The sequence below is a fragment of the Oncorhynchus masou genome, chromosome 10, assembly GCF_036934945.1.
Source record: "Oncorhynchus masou masou isolate Uvic2021 chromosome 10, UVic_Omas_1.1, whole genome shotgun sequence".
Taxonomy (NCBI): Eukaryota; Metazoa; Chordata; class Actinopteri; order Salmoniformes; family Salmonidae; genus Oncorhynchus; species Oncorhynchus masou.
Window position 1 is genome coordinate 22118165 of NC_088221.1, and position 26629 is coordinate 22144793.

Sequence of the window (26629 nt, forward strand, 5' to 3'; positions counted from 1 at the left end):
AGTCCCTGCCCATCTTCCGAAAACATCTGAAACCCTAACTTGTCGGAGTATCTTTGAAAACTACCACCCCCCTATAGGATGGGACCCTTTTTTTTCAATTTTCGCCTAAAATGACATGACCCAAATCTAACTGCCTGTCGTTCCAGACCTGAAGCAAGGATATGCATATTATTGATACCATTTGAAAGTAAACACTTTGAAGTTTGTGGAAATGGGAAATTAATATAAGAGAATATAACACATTAGATCTGGTGAAAGATAATACAAAGAAAAACATGTTTTTTTGTATTGTTTTTGTTCCATCATCTTTGAAATGCAAGAGAGAGGCCATTATCTGACTTAGGACTCTAGGTACAATTTATTTCTTGGCCACTAGATGGCAGCAGGGTATGTGCAAAGTTTTAGACTGATCCAATGAACCATTGCATTTATGTTCAAAATGTTGTATCAAGTCTGCCCAAATGTGCCTAATTGGTTTATTGATACATTTTCAAGTACATAACTGTGCACTCTCCTCAAACAATAGCATGGTATTCTTTCACTGTAATAGCTACCGTAAATTGGACAGTGCAGTTAGATTAAATATATAAATAAAAAAGTATTTTGTGAACTAACACTCGCACTTGACTCTTTTCCCTGTATATGTCCCAATTTATTTTATTTTTTATCTTTACTATATCTCCTAGATATAGGATAGACACTTCAAAACCTTACTCCTTATGATACATCTTTTTTTGCCATTTATGAGCCAATCAATACAACCATGGCTCGTTCAGATAGCAGTGGATCAGACCATTTGTGAAACATTACAATTTTTATCCTTTTTAGATAAAACTATACTAAGTATATTCATGTCACCAAATAATTGATTAAAACACACTGTTTTGCAATGAAGGTCTATAGTACCCTCAACAGCACCCTGTGGGGTAGCACCATGGTGTAGCCAGAGGACAGCTAGCTTCAGTCCTCCTCTGGGTATATTGACTTCAAAACAAAACCTAAGAAGTTCATGGTTCTCACCCCCTTCCATAAACGTGCACAGTAATTATGACAACTTCTGGAGGAGGTCCTCCAACCTATCAGAGGTCTTGTATCATGAACTGACATGTTGTCCACCCAATCAAAGGATCCGAGAATTAATCTAGTACTGAAAGAATACGCTACAGCTAGCTAGCACTGCAGTGCATAAAATGTGGTGAGTAGTTGATTCAAAGAGAGAGAAATACAATAGTTGAACAGTTTTGAACAAATACATTTCTTCAAAAATGAAGAAGGAAGAGAGAGCTAGCTATATTTCTTTGTATTTCCCCCCCCCCCCCCACTTTCACTTACTTAGCAAGCAAATGCAGCTAGCAAATTTTGCCTACTCAAACATCCAGCTCAAACTGAGGGATGCTATGTTAGCTAGCTGGCTATGGCTATCCAACACTGGACGTTTTTGGTTGTATTAATTTATTGCTGTACACTGTACTGCATGATTTTAGGGGGTTTACTAACGCATTAGTTCTAGTAGCTATGTTGACTATAACATTAGCTAATATGGTGCCAATGATGTAGGCTGTGTGTAGTGGTTAGCAGTTAAGGTATGAAGGTTTGGCTTGGAAAGGTTTTTTCACCTGGTCACAGACAGCTGTTGTATTGTGCACTGAAGTCCACAAGCAAAGGGAAAAATTGAGAGGAGTAGAGAGTGTAGATGCGAGAAGGAATTAGCTATATATACATCAAGCAAGATGATCATGCTCTTTGTATGTGGCTGCCAGCTCTGTGTTTGCGTGTGATCAGGGTGCATTCATTCCACCAGTTCTGTGGAAAAAAAGGTTCTTAAACAGAGGAAATGGATCAAAACGGGGATGAACGTACCTGAATTAGTCCAATATCAACTCTAATTTGCAACTATCGGACTAATAATTAAAACCTAGATCAGCTAGATGCATGCAAGAGTGTGCAAGGTGGTATTGAATGTGCCACTCTGTCCCCTTGATTACTCAAATTTATCTCTCAACCAGTTGTAGCATGATGGGTACAGGGGAAATGCTTGTATCATGTTGTAGCCTAAACCTATCGATGTTAGATTGAGCTGGGTGAATGGAATATGATTGAGAGTCATCCAATATGCTGTAATAGAAATAAGGCCATGCTCATAAAAAGATGATCATCCTCCTTCATCTTAAACAGCATCGAACGCCACTGTTACACATAAACACATAAATCAGGACCTGTATCATTTGTGTGCTTGTTTCACCAACTCCCCCTCACCAGACAGCCACTGTGTGATGTTTTGCTGGTGAAGGATTTACTCAGTGTAATGTGAACAGTCTGTCTGGCCGAGCCCTTCCCCTAGAGATCAAGCTGCAAGGACTAACACAACACCCTACCATACTCAGCAGATACCCCTGCTCCACACTGCAGCAATAACACTACACTGTCAATCACCTCTCCACCTCTCACAGCAAACCGGAATGAAATAAAATTCAATTCACGTCTGTCCTTAACTCCATTAGACAGGTCATTACCAATGGATTATATATTCATCAGGATTAAGAAAGCTTGGCTGTCTCAGAGACCAGTGTACTGGACTTTCTGTAATGAATGTCATTTTTGCTTTACCCTTCACCAGCACCCTCTAATCTAATGCATAGATCATGTGTTTATAGATCAGTAGACATGGAAGTTAATAAAGTAAGTTAATAGGAAACTTTAGACATTTTAGAACTTTTCCATAGGCAGAAATCTCTTTCAGATAAAGGACCAGTGCCCTCTATGGGAGATTCAGGGGTAGGGAACATTACATCCTCTTATTTCCTGCCTTCTACCGTTTTCTGATCCACAATCTTCTTCTCTCTTCTCCTCGTCGTTCATCCTCTTCTTTCATCCTGTGCCTTCTCACATCCTCTCCATCTCACTTATCCTCTCCTTCTCTCCTCCCCTCCTCCTTCCATCATCCTCTCTCCTCCCACCATCCTCTCCTTCTCCCCTCCCCTCCTCCTTCCATCATCCTCTCTCCTCCCACCATCCTCTCTCCTTCACTCCTCCGTGCCCTCTTCCACCATCCTCTCTTTCTCTCCTTCCACTCCTCCATCCACTATCCCCTCATTCTCTCCTTCCACCATCCTCTCCTTCTCTCCTCCCCTCCTCCTTCCATCATCCTCTCTCCTCCCACCATCCTCTCTCCTTCGCTCCTCCGCGCCCTCTTCCACCATCCTCTCTTTCTCTCCTTCCACTCCTCCATCCACTATCCTCTCAATCTCTCCTTCCACCATCCTCTCTTTCTCTCCTTCCACTTCTCCATACACTATCCTCTCATTCTCTCCTTCCACCATCCTCTCTCATCTCCTTCCACCATCCTCTCTCCTCTCCTCCTTACACCATCCTTCTCCTCCTCTCCTTCCCCTCCTCCTTCCAACATCCTCTCTCCTTCTCCTCCCCCTCCTCTCCTCCTTCCACCATCCTTCTCCTCCTCTCCTTCCCCTCCTCCTTCCAACATCCTCTCTCCTTCTCCTCTCTCTCCTCTCCTCCTTCCACCATCCTCTCCTCTCCCCTTCCTCTCCTCCCCTCCTTCCACCATCCTCTCTCCTTCTCTCCTCCCCTCCCCCTTCCATCATCCTATCCTTCTCTCCTCCCACCATCCTCTCTCCTTCCCTTCCACCATCCTCTATCCTACTCTCCTTCCACCATCCTTTCTCCTTCTCTCCTCCCCCTTCCATCATCCTCTCCTTCTCTCATCCCACCATCCTCTCTCCTTCCACCATCCTCTCCCCCACTTTCTCTTAATGTGGGGATTTAGCTGCTGTAGTGAGAGTACCTGCTGTTGTTACAGTAACATTTTGATTTTGAAATTAAGCTACAATTTCACACCATGTTGACAACTAACAAACCCCTAATCCATGTCTGACAAAGTTGTGGGTGTAAGTGTAGAAAAAAAGTTGGCTAGTCTGTTCATTTACCCTTTCACAATCATCAACATAATTTGTACTGGTGATGGGGGCTGATGGCGTGTCTGTGAGGGAGCTAAAGTATTAGTCATTTACTCTGATCAGATTGAGGCAAGCGAGTCCAATCAATCAGTCAAGCTGCATGTTGACAGCTATGTGTCATCAGATCCGTGGCAGACCGTGCCAATCCATTATCGATTGGTCTGAGTCAATCGGCAGCCAGCCAGACTGCATTTAAACAGGCAGATCTATGGTGATAACCAGAGCCATGTATTTAGAGAGTTCGGCCAACCAATCCTTTTTTTTATATTGCTCTAATCTGAGATTCACCGAGGAAGCAAAATCAGTCATTTTCTGGGCGTCGAAAGAGACGTCTTGTACAGAAGTTGAAAATGCATAATTTACAGGTGGAAAATAAACTAAAAAAAAACATCCTCTCACTGTACACTCCGTTTATTTTCAGCAAACTTAACATATGTAAATATTTGTATGAACACGTAATTCAACAACTGAGACATAAACTGAACAAGTTCCACAGACATGTGACTAACAGAAATTGAATAATGTGTCCCTGAACAAAGGGGGTGGGGGTCAAAATCAAAAGTAACAGTCAGTATCTGGTGTGGCCACCAGCTGCATTAAGTACTGCAATGCATCTCCTCCTCAAGTACAACAGACATGTGAGTAAGTTCAACAGACATGTGAGTAATGTGTCCCTGAACAAAGGGAGGGTCAAAATCAAAAGTAACAGTCGGTATCTGGCCTCCCGGGTGGCGCAGGGGTTAAGGGTGCTGTACTGCAGTGCCAGCTGTGCCATCAGAGACTCTGGGTTCGCCCCAGGCTCTGTCGTAAGGTCCGTGGGGCGACGCACAATTGGCCTAGCGTCGTCCGGGTTAGGGAGGGTTTGGCTGGTAGGGATGTCCTTGTCTCATCGCGCACCAGCAACTCCTGTGGCGGGCCGGGAGCAGTGCGCGCTAACCAAGGTTGCCAGGTGCACGGTGTTTCCTCCAACACATTGGCGCGGCTGGCTCCCGGGTTGGATGCGTGCTGTGTTAAGAAGCAGTGCGGCTTAGTTGGGTTGTGTATCGGAGGACGCATGACTTTCAACCTTTGTCTCTCCCGAGCCCGTACGGGTGTTGTAGCGATGAGACAAGATAGAAAAAAAGAGGTAAAATAAAAAAAACAACGAAAAAGTCAGTATCTGATGTGGCCACCAGCTGCATTAAGTACTGCAGTGCATCTCCTCCTCATGGACTGTGCCAGATTTCACAATTCTTGCTGTGAGATGTTAACCCACTCTTCCACTAAGACATCTGCAAGTTCCCAGCCATTTCTGGTGGTAATGGCCCTAGCCCTCACCCTCCGATCCAACAGGTCCCAGATGTCCTCAATGGGATTGCGATCCAGGCTCTTCGCTGGCCATGGCATAACATTGACATTGTTGTCTTGTAGGAAATCACGTGCAGAATGAGCAGTATGGCTGGTGGCATTGTCATGCTGGAGGGTCAGGTCAGGATGAGCCTACAGGAAGGGTACCACATGAGGGAGGAGGATGTCTTCCCTGTAACGCACAGCGTTGAGATTGCCTGCAATGACAACAAGCTCAGTCCGACGATGCTATGACACAACGCCCCAGACCATGATGGATCCTCAGTGTAACGCTTATTCCTTCGACAATAAACACGAATCCGACCATCACCCCTGGTGAGACAAAACCGCCACTCATCAGTGAAGAGCACTTTTTGCCAGTCCTGTCTGGTCCAGCGACGGTGGGTTTGTGCCCATAGGCGACGTTGTTTCCGCTGATGTCTGGTGAGGACCTGCCTTACAACAGGCCTACAAGCCCTCAGTCCAGCCTCTTTCAGCGTACTGCGGACAGTCAGCACTGATGGAGGGATTGTGCGTTCCTGGTGTAACTCAGGAAGTTGTTGTTGCCATCCTGTACCTGTCCCACAGGTGATGTTCGGATGTACCTATCCTGTGCAGGTGTTGTTCCATGGTGGTCTGCAACTGCGAGGACGATCAGCTGGCCGACCTGTCTCCCTGGAGTGCTGTTAGGCGTCTCATAGTACGGACATTGCAATTTATTGCTCTGGCCACATCTGCAGTCCTCATGCCTCCTTGCAGCATGCCTAAGGCACGTTCACGCAGATGAGCAGGGACCCTGGGCATATTTCTTTTGGTGTTTTTCAGATTCAGTAGAAAGGCCCAAGTTTTCATAACTGTGAGCTTAATTGCCTACGGTCTGTAAGCTGCTAGTGTCTTACCGACCGTTCCACAGGTCAGGTTCATTCATTGTTTATGGTTCATTGAATGGGAAACAGTGTTATAATTATCTTTGAATGACAAGGTCCTGAAAAAGGTCTGTTTCTTTTATTGCTGAGTGTGTATTTTTCAGTCATGATTCTATGGAGAAATTGACTGCACATGCATTCTCAATGAAGTAAGCGTCACATGACAATAATATAGAAGAGCCAACTGAAGAGGTGCAACAGAATATTTATTATTGCTCCCATCTGTCACATGGACTTATGTTAGCGTTTTCAAAAGCTTTAAAATTGGCAGCGATGATGTTCAAAGTCGTCCAACCTACAGAATAAACCATCAGACCACTTCAACTACATTGACATTCTCAGTAAGTGTTACAGATTTATAATTCTTCTTGCTATGACTGTGATATGTTTATATACCTTAGTTGAACGCAATGACTGTCAGTCGCTCTGGATTAGAGTGTCTGCTGAATCACCAAAATGTAAACGGAAAAACATACACTTGTAAAGCATACTGGTATTATTCAAATGACCTCCGCCACATACAAATATGGTCAGTGCGAATCAGAGTGAAATCTGAACAAATCATAGACGCCTAGGCTGTTTCCCAAGAATGAACTTCACATTACAGTACAGCAGTTTAGTACAGTAGAGCACAGTACAGTATGGTACAGGACAGTCAAGTTTTATTCAGTAGAGTAGATTACAGTAGAGTACAGTACATTACAGTACAGTAAAAACAGTATCGTACAGTACAGTTTAGTTCAGTAAAGTACATTAGAGTAAAGTAGGGTACAATACAGTACTCTGTTTCTTTACTGTACTCTGTGGTCTATGTTTCTTTACTGTACTCTGCTGCGGTGCTTTACTGTACAGTGGACAATGGACATTGAAATCAAGGCCGGTCCAGACCGGACCAAATCTGAACCAAACAGACGTCTATGATTAGTTCCAATTTGGTCCGGACCAAGAATCAACGTCCTTATGCTAAGTGGGAAGTGTAGGCCTATACTTGTTCACTACAGTACAAATCTAAAAGGAGGATCCGTGGAATTCTGGGCTAGTAGGAGATTTCACCATATTGCTTAGGCTACCAGTCATGATGTTAAGGTCATAGCTGCCAACCCATTTCTGACACAATGTAGCGACAGACAAACCCGGGTCGTGGCGTGAAAGGCAAACACCATACTGGACCAATCATACACGTCTATATTTGGGTCAAATCAAGGCCAATCCGAACCAATCACAGATGTCTTTTTTGGGGGGTCAAATCAAGGCCAAATATAGACGGCAAATCAAGGCCAGTCCGGACAGCACCAAAAAAAAAACCCACCACCGGTCAAGACAAGACGACAGAAAATAGACGTCCAGAAGACATCGCCTAATGCTTAGTGGGCAGTTACATAGCAAGATTTAAATATTCCCCATGTAATGTTAACGGGGCGCCAACATGGTTGAAATAGAATGTTATAGTGTCGTGTAAATGCATCATAATGCAGAAACCTCAATGGCAACTAGGTAAATACATGGCTCTGATGGTAACTATAGGGGAGAACAATAACAACATGTTGTATCCATCCACCCCCAGAGACCTGCAGCAATCACCACTTGTCACACAGTACAACATCCGAGGCAGAAAGCGTAGACGCTGCCACACAGCCCAAGATTTGAGTTATTCTGCAAAAACTTTTATTGAACAAAAGTATCATAATTTCCACCACGTCATTAGCGGCACAGTCCCGTAGGTTGGATCGAAATGATTCATATTGCGTACCTCATCTTCTTCTGAATATATACATACAGTGGGAACAAGAATGAAATAACAATGCTCAATAACATTCAGATATATCAACTAGGAAAAGCTGAGAACCCCACGATCGATACATTGGTAAACAGACGCACAGAGCAAATCAAAACAACAGTTTAAGTACTCTTGAATTAGTGCCTGCCGTCAGCTACATAAACACATACAGTGCATTCAGAAAGAATTCAGACCCCTTGACTTTCACATTTTGTTCAGTTACAGCCGTATTCTAAAATTGATTCAATAGATATAAATCTTCAATCTACACACAATACCACATAATGACAAAGCAAAAACAATTTTTTAGAAATGTTTGCAAATGTACTACAAATAAAAAAACATGAATACCTTATTTACACAAGTATTCAGACCCTCAGCTACAAGACTCGAAATTGAGCTCAGGTGCATCCTGTTTCCATTGATCATCCTTGAGATGTTTCAACAACTTGATTGGAGTCCATCTGTGGTAAATTCAATTGATTGGTCATGTTTTGGAAAGGCACACACCTGTCTATGTGGTCCCACAGTTGACAGGGCATGTCAGGGGGAAAAAAAGCCATGATGTCGAAGGAATTGTCCGTAGAGCTTTGAGACAGGATTGTGTCGATGCACAGATCTGGGGAAGGGTACCAAAAATATTGCTGCAGCATTGATTGTCCCCAAGAACACAGTGGCCTCTATCACTCTTAAATAGAAGAAGTTTGGAACCACAGAGACTCCTCCTGGAGCTGGCTGCCCGGCCAAACTGAGGAATCTGGGAGAAGAGCATTTGTCATGAAGGTGACCAAGAACCCGATGGTCCCTCTGACAAAGCGCCAGAGTTCCTCTGTGGAGATGGGAGAACCTTCCAGAAGGACAACCATGTCTGCAGCACTCCACCAATCAAGCTTTTATAGTAGAGTGGCCAGACCCTCCTCGGTAAAAAGGCACATGACAGCCAGCATGGAGTTTGCAAAAAGGTACCTAAAGAATCGCAGACCATGAGAAACAAGATTCTCTGGTCCAATTAAACCAAGATTGAACTCTATAGCCTGAATGCCAAGCATCATGTCTGGAGAAAACCTGGCACCATCCCTACGGTGAAGCACGGTGGTGGCAGCATCATGCTGTGAGGATATTTTTCAGCGGCAGGGACTGGGAGACTAGTCATGATCAAGGGAAAGATGAACAGAGCAAAGTACAGAGAGATCTTGATGAAAACCTGCTCCGGAGCGCTCAGGACCTCAGACTGGGGCGAAGGTTCACCTTCCAGCAGGACAACGACCCCTAAGCACACAGCCAAGACGACACAGGTGTGGCTTCGGGACAGGTTTCTGAATGTCCTTGAGTGAACCAGCCAGAGTCCGGACTTGAACCCGATCGAACATCTTTGGAGAGACCTAAAAATAGCTGTTCAGCAACGCTCCTCATCCAACCTGACAGAGATTGAGAGGATCTGCAGAGAAAAATGGGAGAAACTCTCCAAATTCAGGTGTGCCAAGCCTGTAGCATCATACCCAAGACGACTCAATGCTGTAATCGGTGCTTCAACAAACTACTGAGTAACTGATCTGAATACTTGATTTCAGTTTTTAGTTTTTTATATTTAATACATTTACAAAAATGTCTACAAACCTGTTTTGACTTTGTCATTATGGGGGTATTGTGTGTAGATTGATGAGGGGGAAAAAATAATTGAATATATTTTAGAATAAGACTAATGTAACAAAATGTGGAAAACTCAAGGGGTCTGAATACTTTCTGAATGCACTGTATATAACTTTGAGAGTAAAACGCCTGAAGACCTGATCTTCATTGGAAAACAGCACTAGGGCCGGGGAATGAGTGAGTGAGGATGTACAGTAAGTGTCGTGTAGAGCTGGAGACAATCAAATAGAAGTAGTGTAGAGCTGGAGCCAATAGAACATCAGAACAGTAAGTGTCGCGTAAAGCTGGAACCAATAGACTAGCAAAACAGTAATGCTGCTTTTGGACTGTAACACCAGCGTTACACTAGTTAGTGTATACAGCCTAATGTTATACTAGGGAAATGATGTTTCCATAGTTAGGGCTGACAATGAAGATTTGTGAAGAACTGAATAAACAACCTCTGCATAATCAAAACTGTTGCTTTGTGAGAAGGTGTTAAAGTTCAGTTAGCCATTTATGTAAATGCCAGCTGTTATTGGCCCCAAATGAGAGCAGGACCGCCGGAGCCACGGCCCAGTGAGACACGGGTGCCGGCCCGAGTAGAGGGAAACAGAAAAGTCTGAGCCTTGTGTGTAAAACACTGGTGAATCCTGACTGGAAATGTGCCAAAAGTGTAGTGTAGAGCTGGAGCCAATAGAAGAGCAATACAGTACGTGTTGTACATTGACAGACATTCAAACTCTCCACTCTTTTCAATTTGCTCTTTCGCTTTCTCCTACTTCTCCTCGATGAAGAGGAGGTAGAGGTGGAAGAAAATGACTACAGTTCTGAGGAGGATGAAGGCAGAGAAGAGGAGAAAAGGCAAGAGGGTGTTTACAAATGGTCACTTAGTGAAGTCATTATTTACTTTAGAAATCATCAGAACCTCTGGAGAGAGTTTTAAATGAGTTACAAAAATGTGGGAATTCCAAACAAACAGAAAACTTATAACCAAAGAAAGGAAACAGAACCAAGACCAGCAATGTGACTAGGCTAAAACAGACTAAGTTATCTCCCCAAGTTCATCATGTTGAGGATTGCTGGGATATGGGCATTTGGTGGAGTGTGTATGTGTATATATGCATGTCTGAGTGCCTGTGTGTGTATATGTGTTCATGTATGTGTGTCACAGCAGAGGTTTGACCAGGTAGAGCTTGTCTCCGTGTTGGCTGGTGAAGATGGGGGCTTTCTTGTAGTGTTCCACCAGTTCATCAATGGAGCTGAACCTGCGCTGGCCGATACAGTAGACCTCCTCTGAACACTGCACCTTGAAGTGCTTGTTCTTCCCAGGTGCCTTCAGAGACACAGAGAAATCACTGGGCTAGAGGGAGAGAAAGGGAGAGTCAGTTCATTTACTCACCAATTTGTCTCCAACAAACATGCGTTCCTTTACTAACGCTACTCACTATCCACCAGCAGAGGGCACCATGACTTCATTTATAAATCACAGGTCAATATTTCTGCTGTTCATGTGTGCAGATCTCTCCTATTCTCTAACTTATTATTCTACTCTTCCCTCCATCCTGCTCCCTTAACACTCCTTTCCTCCCACTATCCTCAATCATTCCTTCATCCTCTCTCCCCCCACTCACCGATGACTCACTGTCCCGTATGAGGAAGTCCCCCTCCTTTCCTCCCACTATCCTCAATCACTCCTTCATCCTCTCTCCCCCCACTCACCGATGACTCACTGTCCCGTATGAGGAAGTCCCCCTCCTTTCCTCCCACTATCCTCAATCACTCCTTCATCCTCTCTCCCCCCACTCACCGATGACTCACTGTCCCGTATGAGGAAGTCCCCCTCCTTTCCCCTCTCATTGAGGACCAGTTCTGCCTGGTGTCTGGTCACCCCTCCATAGTACCAGTCCCTGCCTGCAAACTTGCCCACGATCGCCGGCCCCAGGTAGCGGATCTGTGGGGAGCCAGGGGGCGACTGTGGCAGGGCGGGGAGCCCGGGAGGCCCGTCAGCATCAGTCAGCACCAGCACGTAGTTCTTAGGCACTAGGCCCACCAGGCCTTGGGCGTTCCTGCAGCGCCACCATTCTGGGTCATTCTCTGGTTTCTCCACAACCTCCATCACCTCTCCCTTCTCAAAGTTCAGCTCTTCCTCCGTCACTGAGCTGAACGGGTAAATAGTCTGGACCAGATGGAGCGCACCACTTCCCTCTACATCCCGGCCGCCACCACCTCCCGCCCGCCCGTTGGTCATCGTGGCCCCCCTGCCCTGCCCTGGATAACCTGGAGAGTCCCTTCCTCCTCCACCCCCCTCGCCCTCTCTCTCTCCGGGGTCCTCCAGGACATAGTTGGAGGGGAACCAGCCCACGCGACCTCCCTGGCTGCCCCGCCACCAACCGTCACTGCACTTCTCCATCACAGTGACCCGGGACCCCTTGGCTAGGGTCAGCTCATCCTCGCGCTCCGCCATGTACGAGAACTTGACAACGGCCAGGATGGTGAGGTCGTAGATGCGTTCGGCACCGCCTCCTCCTCCTCCCCCATTCCCATTGGAGGGGTACTCTGCATCCGTGCTAGGTGTGGGAGAGGCATCACGGGCACTCTGCTTCCTTCTGCCCTTACCCAGTCCTGAGAGAGAGGAGAGAGAGATGGGGGAGAAAGGAAGAGAATGACTACATCAGTATGTTAAGCTAACATGACCTGACATTTTATTTCATTTTAGACAGCCAGTGAAAGACAACAGTCTGTTGTTGCCAGTGGAATGAATCAAAAGCATTTCAGGTTTCTTCTAGCAGGTGGCAGAAACTGGTACTACAACACCGGTGTAACCAGACACTAAATATACATCTTTCATATCTACATTTTTACATTTAGCAGACACTCTTATCCAGAGCTACTTACAGGAGCAATTAGGGTTAAGTGCCTTGCTCAAGGGCACAGACAGATTTTTCACATTGTCGGCTCAGGGATTTCTTTCGGCCCAACGCTCTGCCACCCCTGCCGCATATCTACAACCCAAGTCCTTTGATAAGTCATTAATCCAGTGGTACTGAGAAAGCTTTGAGTAAATGAGGCAGCAGGAGACAAAGTGGATTTGTGTGTGTGGGCAGGGCAGCCTTAAGCTCCAGTGAGAGACCAGGCAGGAGTTAGGGTTAGGGGGGGAACACACTAATTGAGGCTGCAGGCTGTACTCTAGGCCCAGTGGAGATGTCAACACTTAATATAGAAGATAGGGGACCTCCTCCTCAAAGAGCTGAGAGGGCAAGCACACACATACTATAGTTCACAATCACATACATACAGTACAAGATCAGACTCTACATACACAGAAATTCTCTCCACCCACATACAGTAAATGCACCCAAGTGACAGACACACATACACACTCCCTCGGTCACAACTGTTAAGTGTATTTGTCACAACTCACATCTCCTCATTAAACCAGGTGTTCAGCACCACTCAGCTACCTGCGTCTCCACGCATTAAAAGGATGAAACTAGTGCATGCTGGCCGGGGAGGAAAGTGGAGCAGACAGGGTGTCTGGTGCGTGGCTCTGCTGTGGTCCTGACTGACAGGCAGGCAGGGGATCAAAGGTTCCTCTCCTCCTACCTGTCTCCTTGCCTCTTTCTGCACAACAAAAAGACAGCAGGCAGCAACAACAAAGCGCTCGTCTCCTCCATGCTGCTTGTTTACCCGCCGCGTAACCCACGTGGGAGCGCCAGCCGGGGCCAACTAAGAGTTGTTCAGCTACCGGACCCAGGGAGACGGATGACTGGCATACAGATGTCTCATGGCTCAGGTGGTTGATTGGAACATATCAGACAGACCTACATCCGGGCATCTCTTACTCTACAAGCCAATTACATCTGACTAATACAAATGTAACCAAACATACTGCATAACTAAAGTAAGCACAATTACATTCCACTGCACACAAACATTCCCAATGCTGTCATTTGTTTTGTCACAACACAGAGAAAAGTGACAAGTGTGTGTGTGTGTGTGTGTGTGTGTGTGTGTGTGTGTGTGTGTGTGTGTGTGTGTGTGTGTGTGTGTGTGTGTGTGTGTGCTGCAGTGTAGATAAGAGCTAGGTCACATCTGTTTAGATGACTGTGTGAGTTAACTCAAGAAGTTATCGGGTTCACACAGAGTGGCACTAAACTTTCCTGCTGTTTTGTTGTGTGAGAGCGGAGATGGGAGCAGGAGAGGAGTCCCTTGGCAGCTGTTACTAACACACAGAAGACCAGACATCACAGGGCAGAGCTGACAGAAAGAGAGAATGAAAAAGACAAAGGGATGGGCAAATGCAAACAAGACAGAAATATTAAACAGACCACAATGTTTAATAGAATAGTCAAGGTCCATGTAAAACAAGGGTTATGTGAGAGGCTTGTTTCTCAGAGCGCCTGAGAAGTGACGACAGTCAAGGAGACACGACACCAAACATACATCACACACGGAGTGAACAAAACACCTTCCTAATACTGAGTTGCACCCACTTTTAGCCTCAGAACAGCCTCAATTTGTCAGGGCCTGGACTCTACAAGGTGTCGAGCATTCCATAGGGATGCTGGCCCATGTTGACGCCAATGCTTCCCACAGTTGTCAAGTTGGCTGGATGTTCTGGGGGTGGTGTACCATTCTCGATCCAGACACCTAAGAATGAAAGACCCATCTCAATTGTCTCAAGGCTTGAAATTCCTTTAACCTGTCTCCTCCCTTCCACTGAGTGAAGTGGATTTAAGGTGACATCAATAAGGGATCATAGCTTTCACCCGGTCAGCTTGTCATGGAAAGAGCATACAGTGTCTCACCCTCTGTGTGCTATTCCAAACAGTACGTAATCATCTTCGTGTGTGTTTTTTGCAAATGTATATAAAAAAATATATATCACATTTCCATAAGTATTCAGACCCTTTACTCAGTAATTTGTTGAAGCCCCTTCAGCGGTGGTCACAGCCTCGAGTCGTCTTGGGTAGGACGCTACAAGCTTGGCACACCTGTATATGGGGAGTTTCTCACATTCTTCTCTGCACATCCTATCAAGCTCTGTCAGGTTAGATGGGAGCACCGCTGCACAGCTATTTTCAGGTCTCTCCAGAAATGCTCGATCGGGTTCAAGTCGATCGGGTTATTGTCCTGTTGGAAGGTAAACCTTCGACCCAGTCTGAGGTCCTGAGTGCTCTGGAGCAGATTTTCAGCAATGATCTCTCTGTACTTTGCTCCGTTTATTTTTTCCTCGATCCTGACTTCCAGTCCCTGCCCACAGCATGATGCTGCCACCACCAACGCTTCACCATAGGGATGGTGCCAGGTTTCCTCCAGATGTGACGCTTGGCATTTAGGTCAAATAGAAGTTGTTTTTCGTCTACCAGAGAATCTTGTTTCTCATGGTCAGAGTCCTTTGCGTGCCTTTTGGCAAACTCCAAGCGGGCTGTCATGTGCCTTTTACTGGGGAGGGGCTTCCGTCTGGCCACTCTACCATAAAGACCTGATTGGTGGAGTGCTGCAGAGTTGGCTGTCCTTTGAAAGGTTCTCCCATCTCGACACAAGGCTTGGTTTTTGCTCTGACATGCACGGTCAACTGTGAGACCTTATATAGACAGGCGGGTGCCTTTCCAAATCATGTCCAATCAATTGAAAAGACCGCAGGTGTACTCCAATCAAGTTGTAGAATCATCTCGAGGATGATCAATATAAACAGGAAGCACCTGAGCTCAGTTTCTAGTATCATAGCAAAGGGTCTGTTATTTTTATTTTGCAAACATTTTTGCAAAAGAAACCTGTTTTTGCTTTGCATTATTGGGTATTGTGTGTAGATTGAGGAAATGTATTTATACATTTTGAATAATGCTGTAACGTAACCAAATGTGGAAAAAGGGAAGGGGGTAGGAAAACTTTCCGAATGCACTGTGTGTGTGTGTGTGTGCGCGCGTGGCCCCACTTGAATGCTCTCCTCCGGGGTCTACTTCAAGCCATCCCGTGGAGAGACTATGCTGTCGACTGTCACAGGATAGAGAGCAGAGATATGCAGGGAACAGCAGACATAAAACTCCCCTGAGACCCACACAGCCCAGCTGAATCGTGCGCACGCACACACACTTTCTTTTGCTCTTGCTCATTTCCACTTCAAGGCTCTGGCCTGCTGGTTGGCAGGGGAACAGTCTCAATTCACTCCCCCCACACTCCCTCTCCTTCCATCCCTCCATTCTTTCACCGCCCTGGACACAGAGACCTCATTCAGCACTGGAGCCTGACCCAGGAGACTCCTACCTCAGCATGTCTTTATAAGAACCCAGAGGGGCATCAGAGGTTGGCATACCAATACACAGGACCACCTGACGGGGTCACAGGGAGCAGTACAATGAAACCCAGGGGAGTCAGAGGTAATATAGTAACAGGTGTTATGAGAGGTAGTGGATGAGGTAAGCCTCCCCCCCACACACACACTTTCAGCACTTGGGGAAACACTATACATCCAACCCATAAATCATCATCATCATCATCATCACAATTCTAGTTTGCATACCGCTACAAATGAGAAGCTATTAACAGTTAACAAGCACTTTAAAAAAGAAATGGTCATATATATTTTCCATTTCCTGCACTGTAAGGTTACCGCCTGTCATAACATTATGTTAGCAGGGTGCTATTAACACAAAGCACTACTGTAGCTCAGTGCCCAGTCTATAAAACAGTCCATAAACGTCCAGCTGTTTATGTCTTCACAAACATTATGGGCAGGCAGCGTTGGCACGGTGACAGTGTGCACTGTGCCCCCTGTAAATCTGTCAGATGGACTAAAGCCAAGGGAACCATATTCAGTCTGGAGATCATTGGTTTCCCTGTATTGGCCTGCAGTAGGTGTCACTGGATGAGTGAGCACAGCCATTATGGATCACTGGGGAGGTGGTTGCCCTGTATTGGCCTGCAGTAGGTGTCACTGGATGAGTGAGCACAGCCATTATGGATCACTGGGGAGATGGTTGCCCTGTATTGGCCTGCAGTAGGTGTCACTGGATGAGTGAGCACAGCCATTATGGATCACTGGGGAGATGGTTGCCATGTATTGGCCTGCAGTAGGTATCACTGGATGAGTGAGCACAGCCATTATGGATCACTGGGGAGATGGTTGCCCTGTATTGGCCTGCAGTAGGTGTCACTGGATGAGTGAGCACAGCCATTATGGATCACTGGGGAGGTGGTTTCCCTGTATTGGCCTGCAGTAGGTGTCACTGGATGAGTGAGCACAGCCATTATGGATCACTGGGGAGGTGGTTGCCCTGTATTGGCCTGCAGTAGGTGTCACTGGATGAGTGAGCACAGCCATTATGGATCACTGGGGAGATGGTTGCCCTGTATTGGCCTGCAGTAGGTGTCACTGGATGAGTGAGCACAGCCATTATGGATCACTGGGGAGATGGTTGCCCTGTATTGGCCTGCAGTAGGTGTCACTGGATGAGTGAGCACAGCCATTATGGATCACTGGGGAGATGGTTGCCCTGTATTGGCCTGCAGTAGGTGTCACTGGATGAGTGAGCACAGCCATTATGGATCACTGGGGAGATGGTTGCCCTGTATTGGCCTGCAGTAGGTGTCACTGGATGAGTGAGCACAGCCATTATGGATCACTGGGGAGATGGTTGCCCTGTATTGGCCTGCAGTAGGTGTCACTGGATGAGTGAGCACAGCCATTATGGATCACTGGGGAGATGGTTGCCCTGTATTGGCCTGCAGTAGGTGTCACTGGATGAGTGAGCACAGCCATTATGGATCACTGGGGAGATGGTTGCCCTGTATTGGCCTGCAGTAGGTGTCACTGGATGAGTGAGCACAGCCATTATGGATCACTGGGGAGATGGTTGCCCTGTATTGGCCTGCAGTAGGTGTCACTGGATGAGTGAGCACAGCCATTATGGATCACTGGGGAGATGGTTGCCCTGTATTGGCCTGCAGTAGGTGTCACTGGATGAGTGAGCACAGCCATTATGGATCACTGGGGAGATGGTTGCCCTGTATTGGCCTGCAGAGTCTGTCAATGGTACAGCCATTTTGAGTCAATGTTGCTGGGCTTCTATTCCATTCAAGAAGAGCAAAGAGGAACCCAGTCCAACCATAACTTATAGAGCGCTGACTTCACACACAGACGCACAGACGCACAGACACACACACACACACACACACACACACACACACACACACACACACACACACACACACACAGACACACACAGACACACACAGACACACACACAGACACACACACACACACGTGTGCGCACACAGAATAAGACACATTAGAAGTTACTTCCAAGCCAAAATCTTAACTATCCGAGTACAGAGTCATGATCAAATACAACATATTGAAATGCTAGGGGTTGAATAGGAACCTGGGCGTAATGTATAACTCAATAACAGATGGGGATGATTCGTTGTTCCGTGGTTTCGCCACGGGCTGTAACACCATTAGGCTGGTGAGTGGAGCACTGTTCAATGCTCGAATGGATGGATGGGGAACAGCATGGCTGTGTTAGGGGCCACACTACAACCCTGGTTAGGTTCACTGGCCTGCACACGACCCATCCTTTAATGGAATATACAGACACACTACCCTTTAATTATGGATACACTCAAAGAGGTGTCAGATTAACAGAGTGCAGGGGATAACAGAGTGCAGGGGATAACAGAGTGCAGGGGATAACAGAGTGCAGGGGATAACAGAGTGCAGGGGATAACAGAGTGCAGGGGATAACAGAGTGCAGGGGATAACAGAGTACAGGGGATAACAGAGTGCAGGGGATAACAGAGTACAGGGGATAACAGAGTGCAGGGGATAACAGAGTGCAGGGGATAACAGAGTGCAGGGGATAACAGAGTGCAGGGGATAACAGAGTACAGGGGATAACAGAGTGCAGGGGATAACAGAGTGCAGGGGATAACAGAGTGCAGGGGATAACAGAGTGCAGGGGATAACAGAGTGCAGGGGATAACAGAGTGCAGGGGATAACAGAGTGCAGGGGATAACAGAGTACAGGGGATAACAGAGTGCAGGGGATAACAGAGTGCAGGGGATAACAGAGTGCAGGGGATAACAGAGTGCAGGGGATAACAGAGTGCAGGGGATAACAGAGTACAGGGGATAACAGAGTGCAGGGGATAACAGAGTGCAGGGGATAACAGAGTGCAGGGGATAACAGAGTGCAGGGGATAACAGAGTGCAGGGGATAACAGAGTGCAGGGGATAACAGAGTGCAGGGGATAACAGAGTACAGGGGATAACAGAGTACAGGGGATAACAGAGTGCAGGGGATAACAGAGTGCAGGGGATAACAGAGTGCAGGGGATAACAGAGTGCAGGGGATAACAGAGTGCAGGGGATAACAGAGTGAGATTAGAATGTTTGTTGAATGATGGCTCAGTGCCTCAAGGGCAGGGATGGGTACCTGGCCCTCGGATAAAACACATTAGGGAGGTGGGGTTGGGGGAGAACTCAGTCGGGGTCTCAACTTACTGTAGCAAGTTGAATAGTAGAATACTAAAGGTGCAATCTGGAAATGTGGCTGTGCATCAGCAGTTCTCCTCTTGTCATGTCAGTCACTCAATCAGCCCAATCAACCAATGCCAGCTACATTTTTTTTTAGATTGCCAAGTTTCTTTAGTGGCCAGTTATCTAAACTGGTTATCATGGTTGAATTACTGTCCGGGGTGGCCCCATTGATTTTTTTGGTCTAACTCATATCATATTAAAAATTGCAAATATTTCTCTCCGACCTATGGGGACACCCCGGACGGTAATTCGGCAAAATGTATAGAATTGCATGAAATTAGTTACATTTAGCTAAATCTTCTCTCCGCCCCATGGCAAAATGTGTAGAATTGTAGCAAATGTTCTTTAAAACGGCAATGTTGTCTCTACACCCCATGGCAAAATGTGTAAAATGTGTAGAATTGCATGAAATTGCAGTTAGCCCATCCCTGCTCTAGGATTATGTGAAATGTTCTTATTGATAGTTATTAAAGATCTGAGAACGCCGCACACAAGCACACACAACGTGCTGCTGGTGAATGAAAGTGACAGGCTGTGCAGTGTTGGCCCACACAGTCTCATGGAGCTCCTTTTGGGGGCAGAGATCCACGGAGCAGAGAGGAATCCCTGTGTCAGTAACAGACTCTACCCATCCCCTCGCATAGCCTCCCCTCCCCTCACTCTGCCCTCCCCTGCACTCCCTCACTCTGCCCTCCACTCCCCTCACTCTGCCCTCCCTCACTCACTCTGCCCTCCACTCCCCTCACTCTGCCCTCCCCTGCACTCCCTCTGCCCTCCCCTGCACTCCCTCTGCCCTCCCCTGCACTCCCTCTGCCCTCCCCTGTACTCCCTCTGCCCTCCCCTGCACTCCCTCTGCCCTCCCCTGCACTCCCTCTGCCCTCCCCTGCACTCCCTCTGCCCTCCCCTGCACTCCCTCTGCCCTCCCCTGCACTCCCTCTGCCCTCCCCTGCACTCCCTCTGCCCTCCCCTGCACTCCCTCTGCCCTCCCCTGCACTCCCACACTCTGCCCTGCCCTGCACTCCCACACTCTGCCCTGCCCTGCACTCCCTCACTCTGCCCTGCCCTGCACTCCCTCACTCTGCCCTCCCTCCCTCTGCCCTCTCTCCTCTGCCCTCCCTCACTCTGCCCTCCCTCACTCTGCCCTCCCTCACTCTGCCCTCCCTCACTCTGCCCTCCCTCACTCTGCCCTCCCTCACTCTGCCCTCCCTCACTCTGCCCTCCCTCACTCTGCCCTCCACTCCCCTCACTCTGCTCTCCCCTGCACTCCCTCTGGCCTCCCTCACTCTGCCCTCCACTCCCCTCACTCTGCTTTCCCCCCCTCACTCTGCCCTCCCTCTGTCCTCCACTCCCCTCACTCTGCCCTCCCCTGCACTTCCTCTGCCCTCCCTCACTCTGCCCTCCACTCCCCTCACTCTGCCCTCCCCTGCACTCCCTCTGGCCTCCCTCACTCTGCCCTCCCCTGCACTCCCTCTGGCCTCCCTCACTCTGCCCTCCCCTGCACTCCCTCTGCCCTCCCTCACTCTGCCCTCCACTCTCCTCACTCCGCCCTCCCCTGCACTTCCTCTGCCCTGCCTCACTCTGCCCTCCCTCTGCCCCCCCTACCCTGCAATCCCTCCCTCTGCCCTCCCCTGCCCTCCCCTTCCCTCCCATCACCCTGCCCTCCCTCTGCCCCCCCTACCCTGCCATCCCTCACTCTGCCCTCCCCTGCACTCCCCTTCCCTCCCATCACCCTGCCCTCCTCTCCCCTCCCCTCCCCTTCCATCCCATCACCCTGTCCTGCTCTCCCCTCCCCTCACACTGCCCTGCTCTCCTCACTCTGCCCTGCTCTCCCCTCCCCTCTCCTCACTCTGCCCTGCTCTCCCTCCCCTCACCCTGCTCTCCCCTCCCCCTGCTCTCTCCCCCTGCTCTCCCCTCCCCTCACTCTGCCCTGCTCTCCCCTCCCCTCACCCTGCCCTGCTCTCCCCTCCCCTCACTCTGCCCTGCTCTCCCTCCCCTCACCCTGCTCTCCCGTCCCCTCACCCTGCTCTGCTCTCCCCTCCCCTGCTCTCCCCTCCCCTGCTCTCTCCCCCTGCTCTCCCCTCCCCTCACTCTGCCCTGCTCTCCCCTCCCCTCACTCTGCCCTGCTCTCCCCTCCCCTCACACTGCCCTGCTCTCCCCTCACACTGCCCTGCTCTCCCTTCCCCTCTCCTCACTCTGCCCTGCTCTCCCCTCCCCTCACTCTGCCCTGCTCTCCCCTCCCCTCACCCTGCCCTGCTCTCCCCTCCCCTCACCCTGCTCTCCCCCCCCTGCTCTCTCCCCCCTGCTCTCTCCCCCCCTGCTCTCCCCTCCCCTCACTCTGCCCTGCTCTCCCCTCCCCTCACTCTGCCCTGCTCTCCCTCCCCTCAATCTGCCCTGCTCTCCCCTCCCCTCACTCTGCCCTGCTCTCCCCTCCCCTCACTCTGCCCTGCTCTCCCTCCAATCACCCTGCCCTGCTCTCCCCTCCCCTCCAATCACCCTCCCCTCCCATCACCCTGCCCTGCTCTCCCCTCCCCTCCCCTGCTCTCCCCTCCCCTCTCCTCACTCTGCCCTGCTCTCCCCTCCCCTCTCCTCACTCTGCCCTGCTCTCCCCTCCCCTCACCCTGCTCTCCCCTCCCCTCACCCTGCTCTGCTCTCCCCTCCCCCTGCTCTCTCCCCCCTCACTCTGCCCTGCTCTGCCCTGCTCTCCCCTCCCCTCACTCTGCCCTGCTCTCCCCTCCCCTCACTCTGCCCTGCTCTCCCCTCCCCCTGCCCTGCTCTCCCCTCCAATCACCCTGCCCTGCTCTCCCCTCCCCTCCAATCACCCTGCCCTGCTCTCCCCTCCCCTCCCCTCCAATCACCCTGCCCTGCTCTCCCCTCCCCTCACCCTGCCCTGCTCTCCCCTCCCCTCACCCTGCCCTGCTCTCCCCTCCCATCACCCTGCCCTGCTCTCCCCTCCCATCACCCTGCCCTGCTCTCCCCTCCCCTACCCTCACCCTGCCCTGCTCTCCCCTCCCCTACCCTCACCCTGCCCTGCTCTCCCCTCCCATCACCCTGCCCTGCTCTCCCCTCCCATCACCCTGCCCTCCCCTCACCCTGCCCTGCTCTCCCCTCCCTACCCTCACCCTGCCCTGCTCTCCCCTCCCATCACCCTGCCCTGCTCTCCCTCCCCTACCCTCACCCTGCCCTGCTCTCCCCTCCCCTACCCTCACCCTGCCCTGCTCTCCCCTCCCATCACCCTGCCCTGCTCTCCCCTCCCCTACCCTCACCCTGCCCTGCTCTCCCCTCCCATCACCCTGCCCTGCTCTCCCCTCCCATCACCCTGCCCTGCTCTCCCCTCCCCTACCCTCACCCTGCCCTGCTCTCCCCTCCCATCACCCTGCCCTGCTCTCCCCTCCCCTCACCCTGCTCTCCCCTCCCATCACCCTGCCCTGCTCTCCCCTCCCATCACTCCGCCCTCCCCTCACAGACTCTCAATTCAATTCAATTCAATTCAAGGGCTTTATTGGCATGGGAAACATGTGTTAACATTGCCAAAGCAAGTATGTTAGATAATATATAAAGTGAATATATAAAGTGAAATAAACAATTAAAATTAACAGTAAACATCACACATACAGAAGTTTCAAAACAATAAAGACATTACAAATGTCATATTATATATAATATAATATAAATAATATATAATATATAAATATATATCTATCTATCTATCTATCTATATATATATAATATTTATTTATATTTATATATATATATATATTTATATATATATTTTTATATATATATAATATTTATATATATATAGTGTTTTAACAATGTACAAATGGTAAAGGACACAAGATAAAATAAATAAGCATAGATATGGGTTGTATTTACAATGGTGTTTGTTCTTCACTGGTTGCCCTTTTCTCGTGGCAACAGGTCACAAATCTTGCTGCTCTGATGGCACACTGTGGAATTTCACCCAGTAGATATGGGAGTTTTTCAAAATTGGAATTGTTTTCGAATTCTTTGTGGATCTGTGTAATCTGAGGGAAATATGTCTCTCTAATATGGTCATACATTGGGCAGGAGGTTAGGAAGTGCAGCTCAGTTTCCACCTCATTTTGTGGGCAGTGAGCACATAGCCTGTCTTCTCGAGAGCCATGTCTGTCTACGGCGGCCTTTCTCAATAGCAAGGCTATGCTCGCTGAGTCTGTACATAGTCAAAGCTTTCCTTAATTTTGGGTCAGTCACAGTGGTCAGGTATTCTGCCGCTGTGTACTCTCTGTGTAGGGCCAAATAGCATTCTAGTTTGCTCTGTTTTTTTGTTAATTCTTTCCAATGTGTCAAGTAATTATCTTTTTGTTTTCTCATGATTTGGTTGGGTCTCTCTTTCTCTGTATGTTTGTCTCTCAGTCTCTCTCTGTAAACTTCACACTCTCTCTCTAACCAGCAGCAGATATTCAAACCCAGCGGTTTACAAATTCCATTAATGTCTGTTGACAGTCTACAAACAACATCTAATTGAATTACTCACAACTGACAGGAACAATAAGGCATGTGTGCTCAGCTTCATTTGTTTCTCTCTTTGAAGCAGGCAAGAAATATTGACTGATTCCTGAAATTTGCAGTTCAGAAAATGTAAGTATAGAAAGAGTTACTGAAAAATAAGATCAGTGGAATAAGGAGACGGAACATGCAAGAGTTTCTCTCCAGTCTCCACCAGCCATTTGATAACCCTAGCACACGCACGCACGCACGCACGCACACACACACTAATGAGAGGACCTACAGACACCAAGGTGTGGCAGCTCAGAGCGATGGCCAACTGAACACAGTCCTTGGGGTGCTGGTGGAGAGCTCCTCTAAAATAGCATAAAGGCTCACATCCACACACCTGACCCCGGTACCAAACCCTGTCAGATAGAGACCGAGTCGGGGCGGGATGACACACACAACCCCAGTACCAGACCCTGTCAGATAGAGACCGAGTCGGGGCGGGATGACACACACAACCCCAGTACCAGACCCTGTCAGATAGAGACTGAGTCGGAGCGGGATGACACACACAACCCCAGTACCAGACCCTGTCAGACAGAGACTGAGTCAGGGCGGGATGACACACACAACCCCAGTACCAGACCCTGTCAGATAGAGACCGAGTCAGGGCGGGATGACACACACACACAACCCCAGTACCAGACCCTGTCAGACAGAGACTGAGTCAGGGCGGGATGAGACACACACAACCCCAGTACCAGACCCTGTCAGATAGAGACCGAGTCAGGGCGGGATGACACACACACACAACCCCAGTACCAAACCCTGTCAGACAGAGACTGAGTGAGGGCGGGATGACACACACAACCCCAGTACCAGACCCTGTCAGACAGAGACTGAGTGAGGGCGGGATGAGACACACACACACACAATTCAGGATAGATGCAAATAATGAATTCATGCAATTCTAGCTGGAGTTTAGAGGAGGATGAAAAAAATAGAGGCGGAGGGAGTCAAGAGACGCTCAACTCTACTCTGCTGATAAACTACCAACAACATACTCTTCGACCTCTCCATCTTCAGCCCTTCTTACCCAGCCCCACCCCTCTCACCCAGCCCCACCCCTCTCACCCAGCCCCACCCCTCTTACCCAGTCCCACCCCTCTTACCCAGCCCCACCCCTCTTACCCAGCCCCACCCCTCTTACCCAGTGTGTCTTTGAGGTTCTTGACCAGCGATGCCTTCTTCACCAGGCTGTTCTTGCGCTCCACATAGTTAGAGGGGACGTAGCCTGTCTGGTTGGAGGCGTTCCTCACCCTCCACCACGTCTTGCTGTCGTCCAGCAGGGTGAGCCGCTCATTCTTCCGGATGTCAAGTTCCTGGTCCTGCTGGGCCGTGTAGTCCCACTTGGCTACAACTGTCACCTCCTCCATCATTTTTCATGGAGTCCCCCTGGCAGGGGGGTGGAAAGGAGAGGGAGAGATGGAAAGTTACACATCGACCCCAAATAAGACGAGAGACAGAAAGACAGAGGGTTGTCTAAATGTTAGCCAAAGCATTAGCCACCTATTATCACAGGAATGTGCGATGAACTGATCTTAATGCTAGAAATAAATTAACGATGAGACAATTATGGTAATGGGGAGATAAGTGTGTGAGAGATTGAAAAAGAAAGCAGAAAAGCACACGAATACATAGAATCATACTAATGTAATCCTCTCTCCATTTCACACACGCCAGAATTACGACGTCAGATAAGATAAATCACTACCACATTCACATTAGATCATCAGCTTTACCATCTAACTACAGACCACATCTATCCAATCAGACCGCAGGCATGAGGGCACTGCTTAGTGTGTGTGTGTGTGTGTGTGTGTGACAGGGATTAAGCATGCCTTATTTCACAGTGCAGGAGAGGGGTCAGGTGAACACAGTTTTACAGCACTACCTTAGCTACTCTGTGTTAGCACGAGAATGTAAATGAAAGTGTGTGTGCATGGAAAATGTTGTTTTTTCGAAACGTTTGCGAATATATTACAAATAAAAACTGAAAAAAAATCACATTTACGTAAGTATTCAGTGCTTTGTTCACGCACCTTTGGCAGTGAATACAGCCTTGAGTCTTCTTGGGTATGAAGCTACAAGCTTGGCACACCTGTATTTGGGGAGATTCTCCCATTCTTCTCTGCAGATCCACTCAAGCTATGTCACGTTGCATTAGCAGCGTCCCTGCACAGCGCTTTTCAGGTCTCTCCAGAGATGTTAGATCAGGTTCAAGTCCGGGCTCTGGCTGGGCCACTCAAGGACATTCAGAGACTTGTCACGAAGCCACTCCTGCGTTGTCTTGGCTGTGTGTTTAGGGTCATTGCCCTGTTGGAAGGTGAACCTTTGCCCCAGTCTGAGTTCATGAGAGATCTGGAGCAGGTTTTCATCAAGAATCTCTCTGTACTTTGCTCGTTCATTTTCCCCCTCGATCCTGACTGGTCTCCCAGCACCTGCTGCTAAAAAACATCCCTACAGCATGATGCTGCCACTACCATTCTTCTCCATACCTGACACTTGGAAATCAGGCCAAAGTGTTCAATCTTAGTTTCATTAGACCATAGAATCGTGTTTCTCATGGTTTAAGAGTCCTTTAGGTGCCTTTTGGCGAACTTCAAGTGGCTGTCATGTGCCTTTTAGTGAGGAGTGGCTTCCGTCTGACCACTACCATAAAGGCCTGATTGGTAGAGTGCTGCATAGATGGTTGTCCTTCTGGAAGGTTCTCCCATCTCCACAGAAGAACTCTAGTGCTCTGTCAGAGTGACCATCAGGTTCTTGGTCACCTCCCTGTACAAGGCTTTTCTTCCCCGATTGCTCAGTTTGGCCGAGCAGCCAGCTCTAGGAAGAGTCTTGGTGGTCTAAACTTCTTCAATTTAAGAGCGATGGAGGACAGTGTGTTCCTAGGGACCTTCAATGCTGCAGAAACTAT

At 48.5% G+C, this 26629-nt stretch overlaps 1 protein-coding gene across 2 annotated transcripts in view; it reads right to left on the minus strand.

Annotated features, from left to right (window-relative positions):
• Window positions 1-6411: 6411 nt before the first annotated feature.
• LOC135547337 (cytoplasmic protein NCK2-like) overlaps window positions 6412-26629 on the minus strand; it is a 53791-nt gene continuing 33573 nt past the window's right edge. For both annotated transcript variants that reach the window (XM_064976253.1, XM_064976254.1), the window contains exons 2-4: window positions 24863-25107; window positions 11443-12257; window positions 6412-10995 (exon numbers count right to left, since the gene is read on the minus strand). In XM_064976253.1, coding sequence (XP_064832325.1) covers window positions 10801-10995; window positions 11443-12257; window positions 24863-25091 — 1239 coding nt within the window. In that variant the 5' untranslated portion in view covers window positions 25092-25107 and the 3' untranslated portion in view covers window positions 6412-10800. The remainder of the gene's footprint in view (window positions 10996-11442; window positions 12258-24862; window positions 25108-26629) is intronic.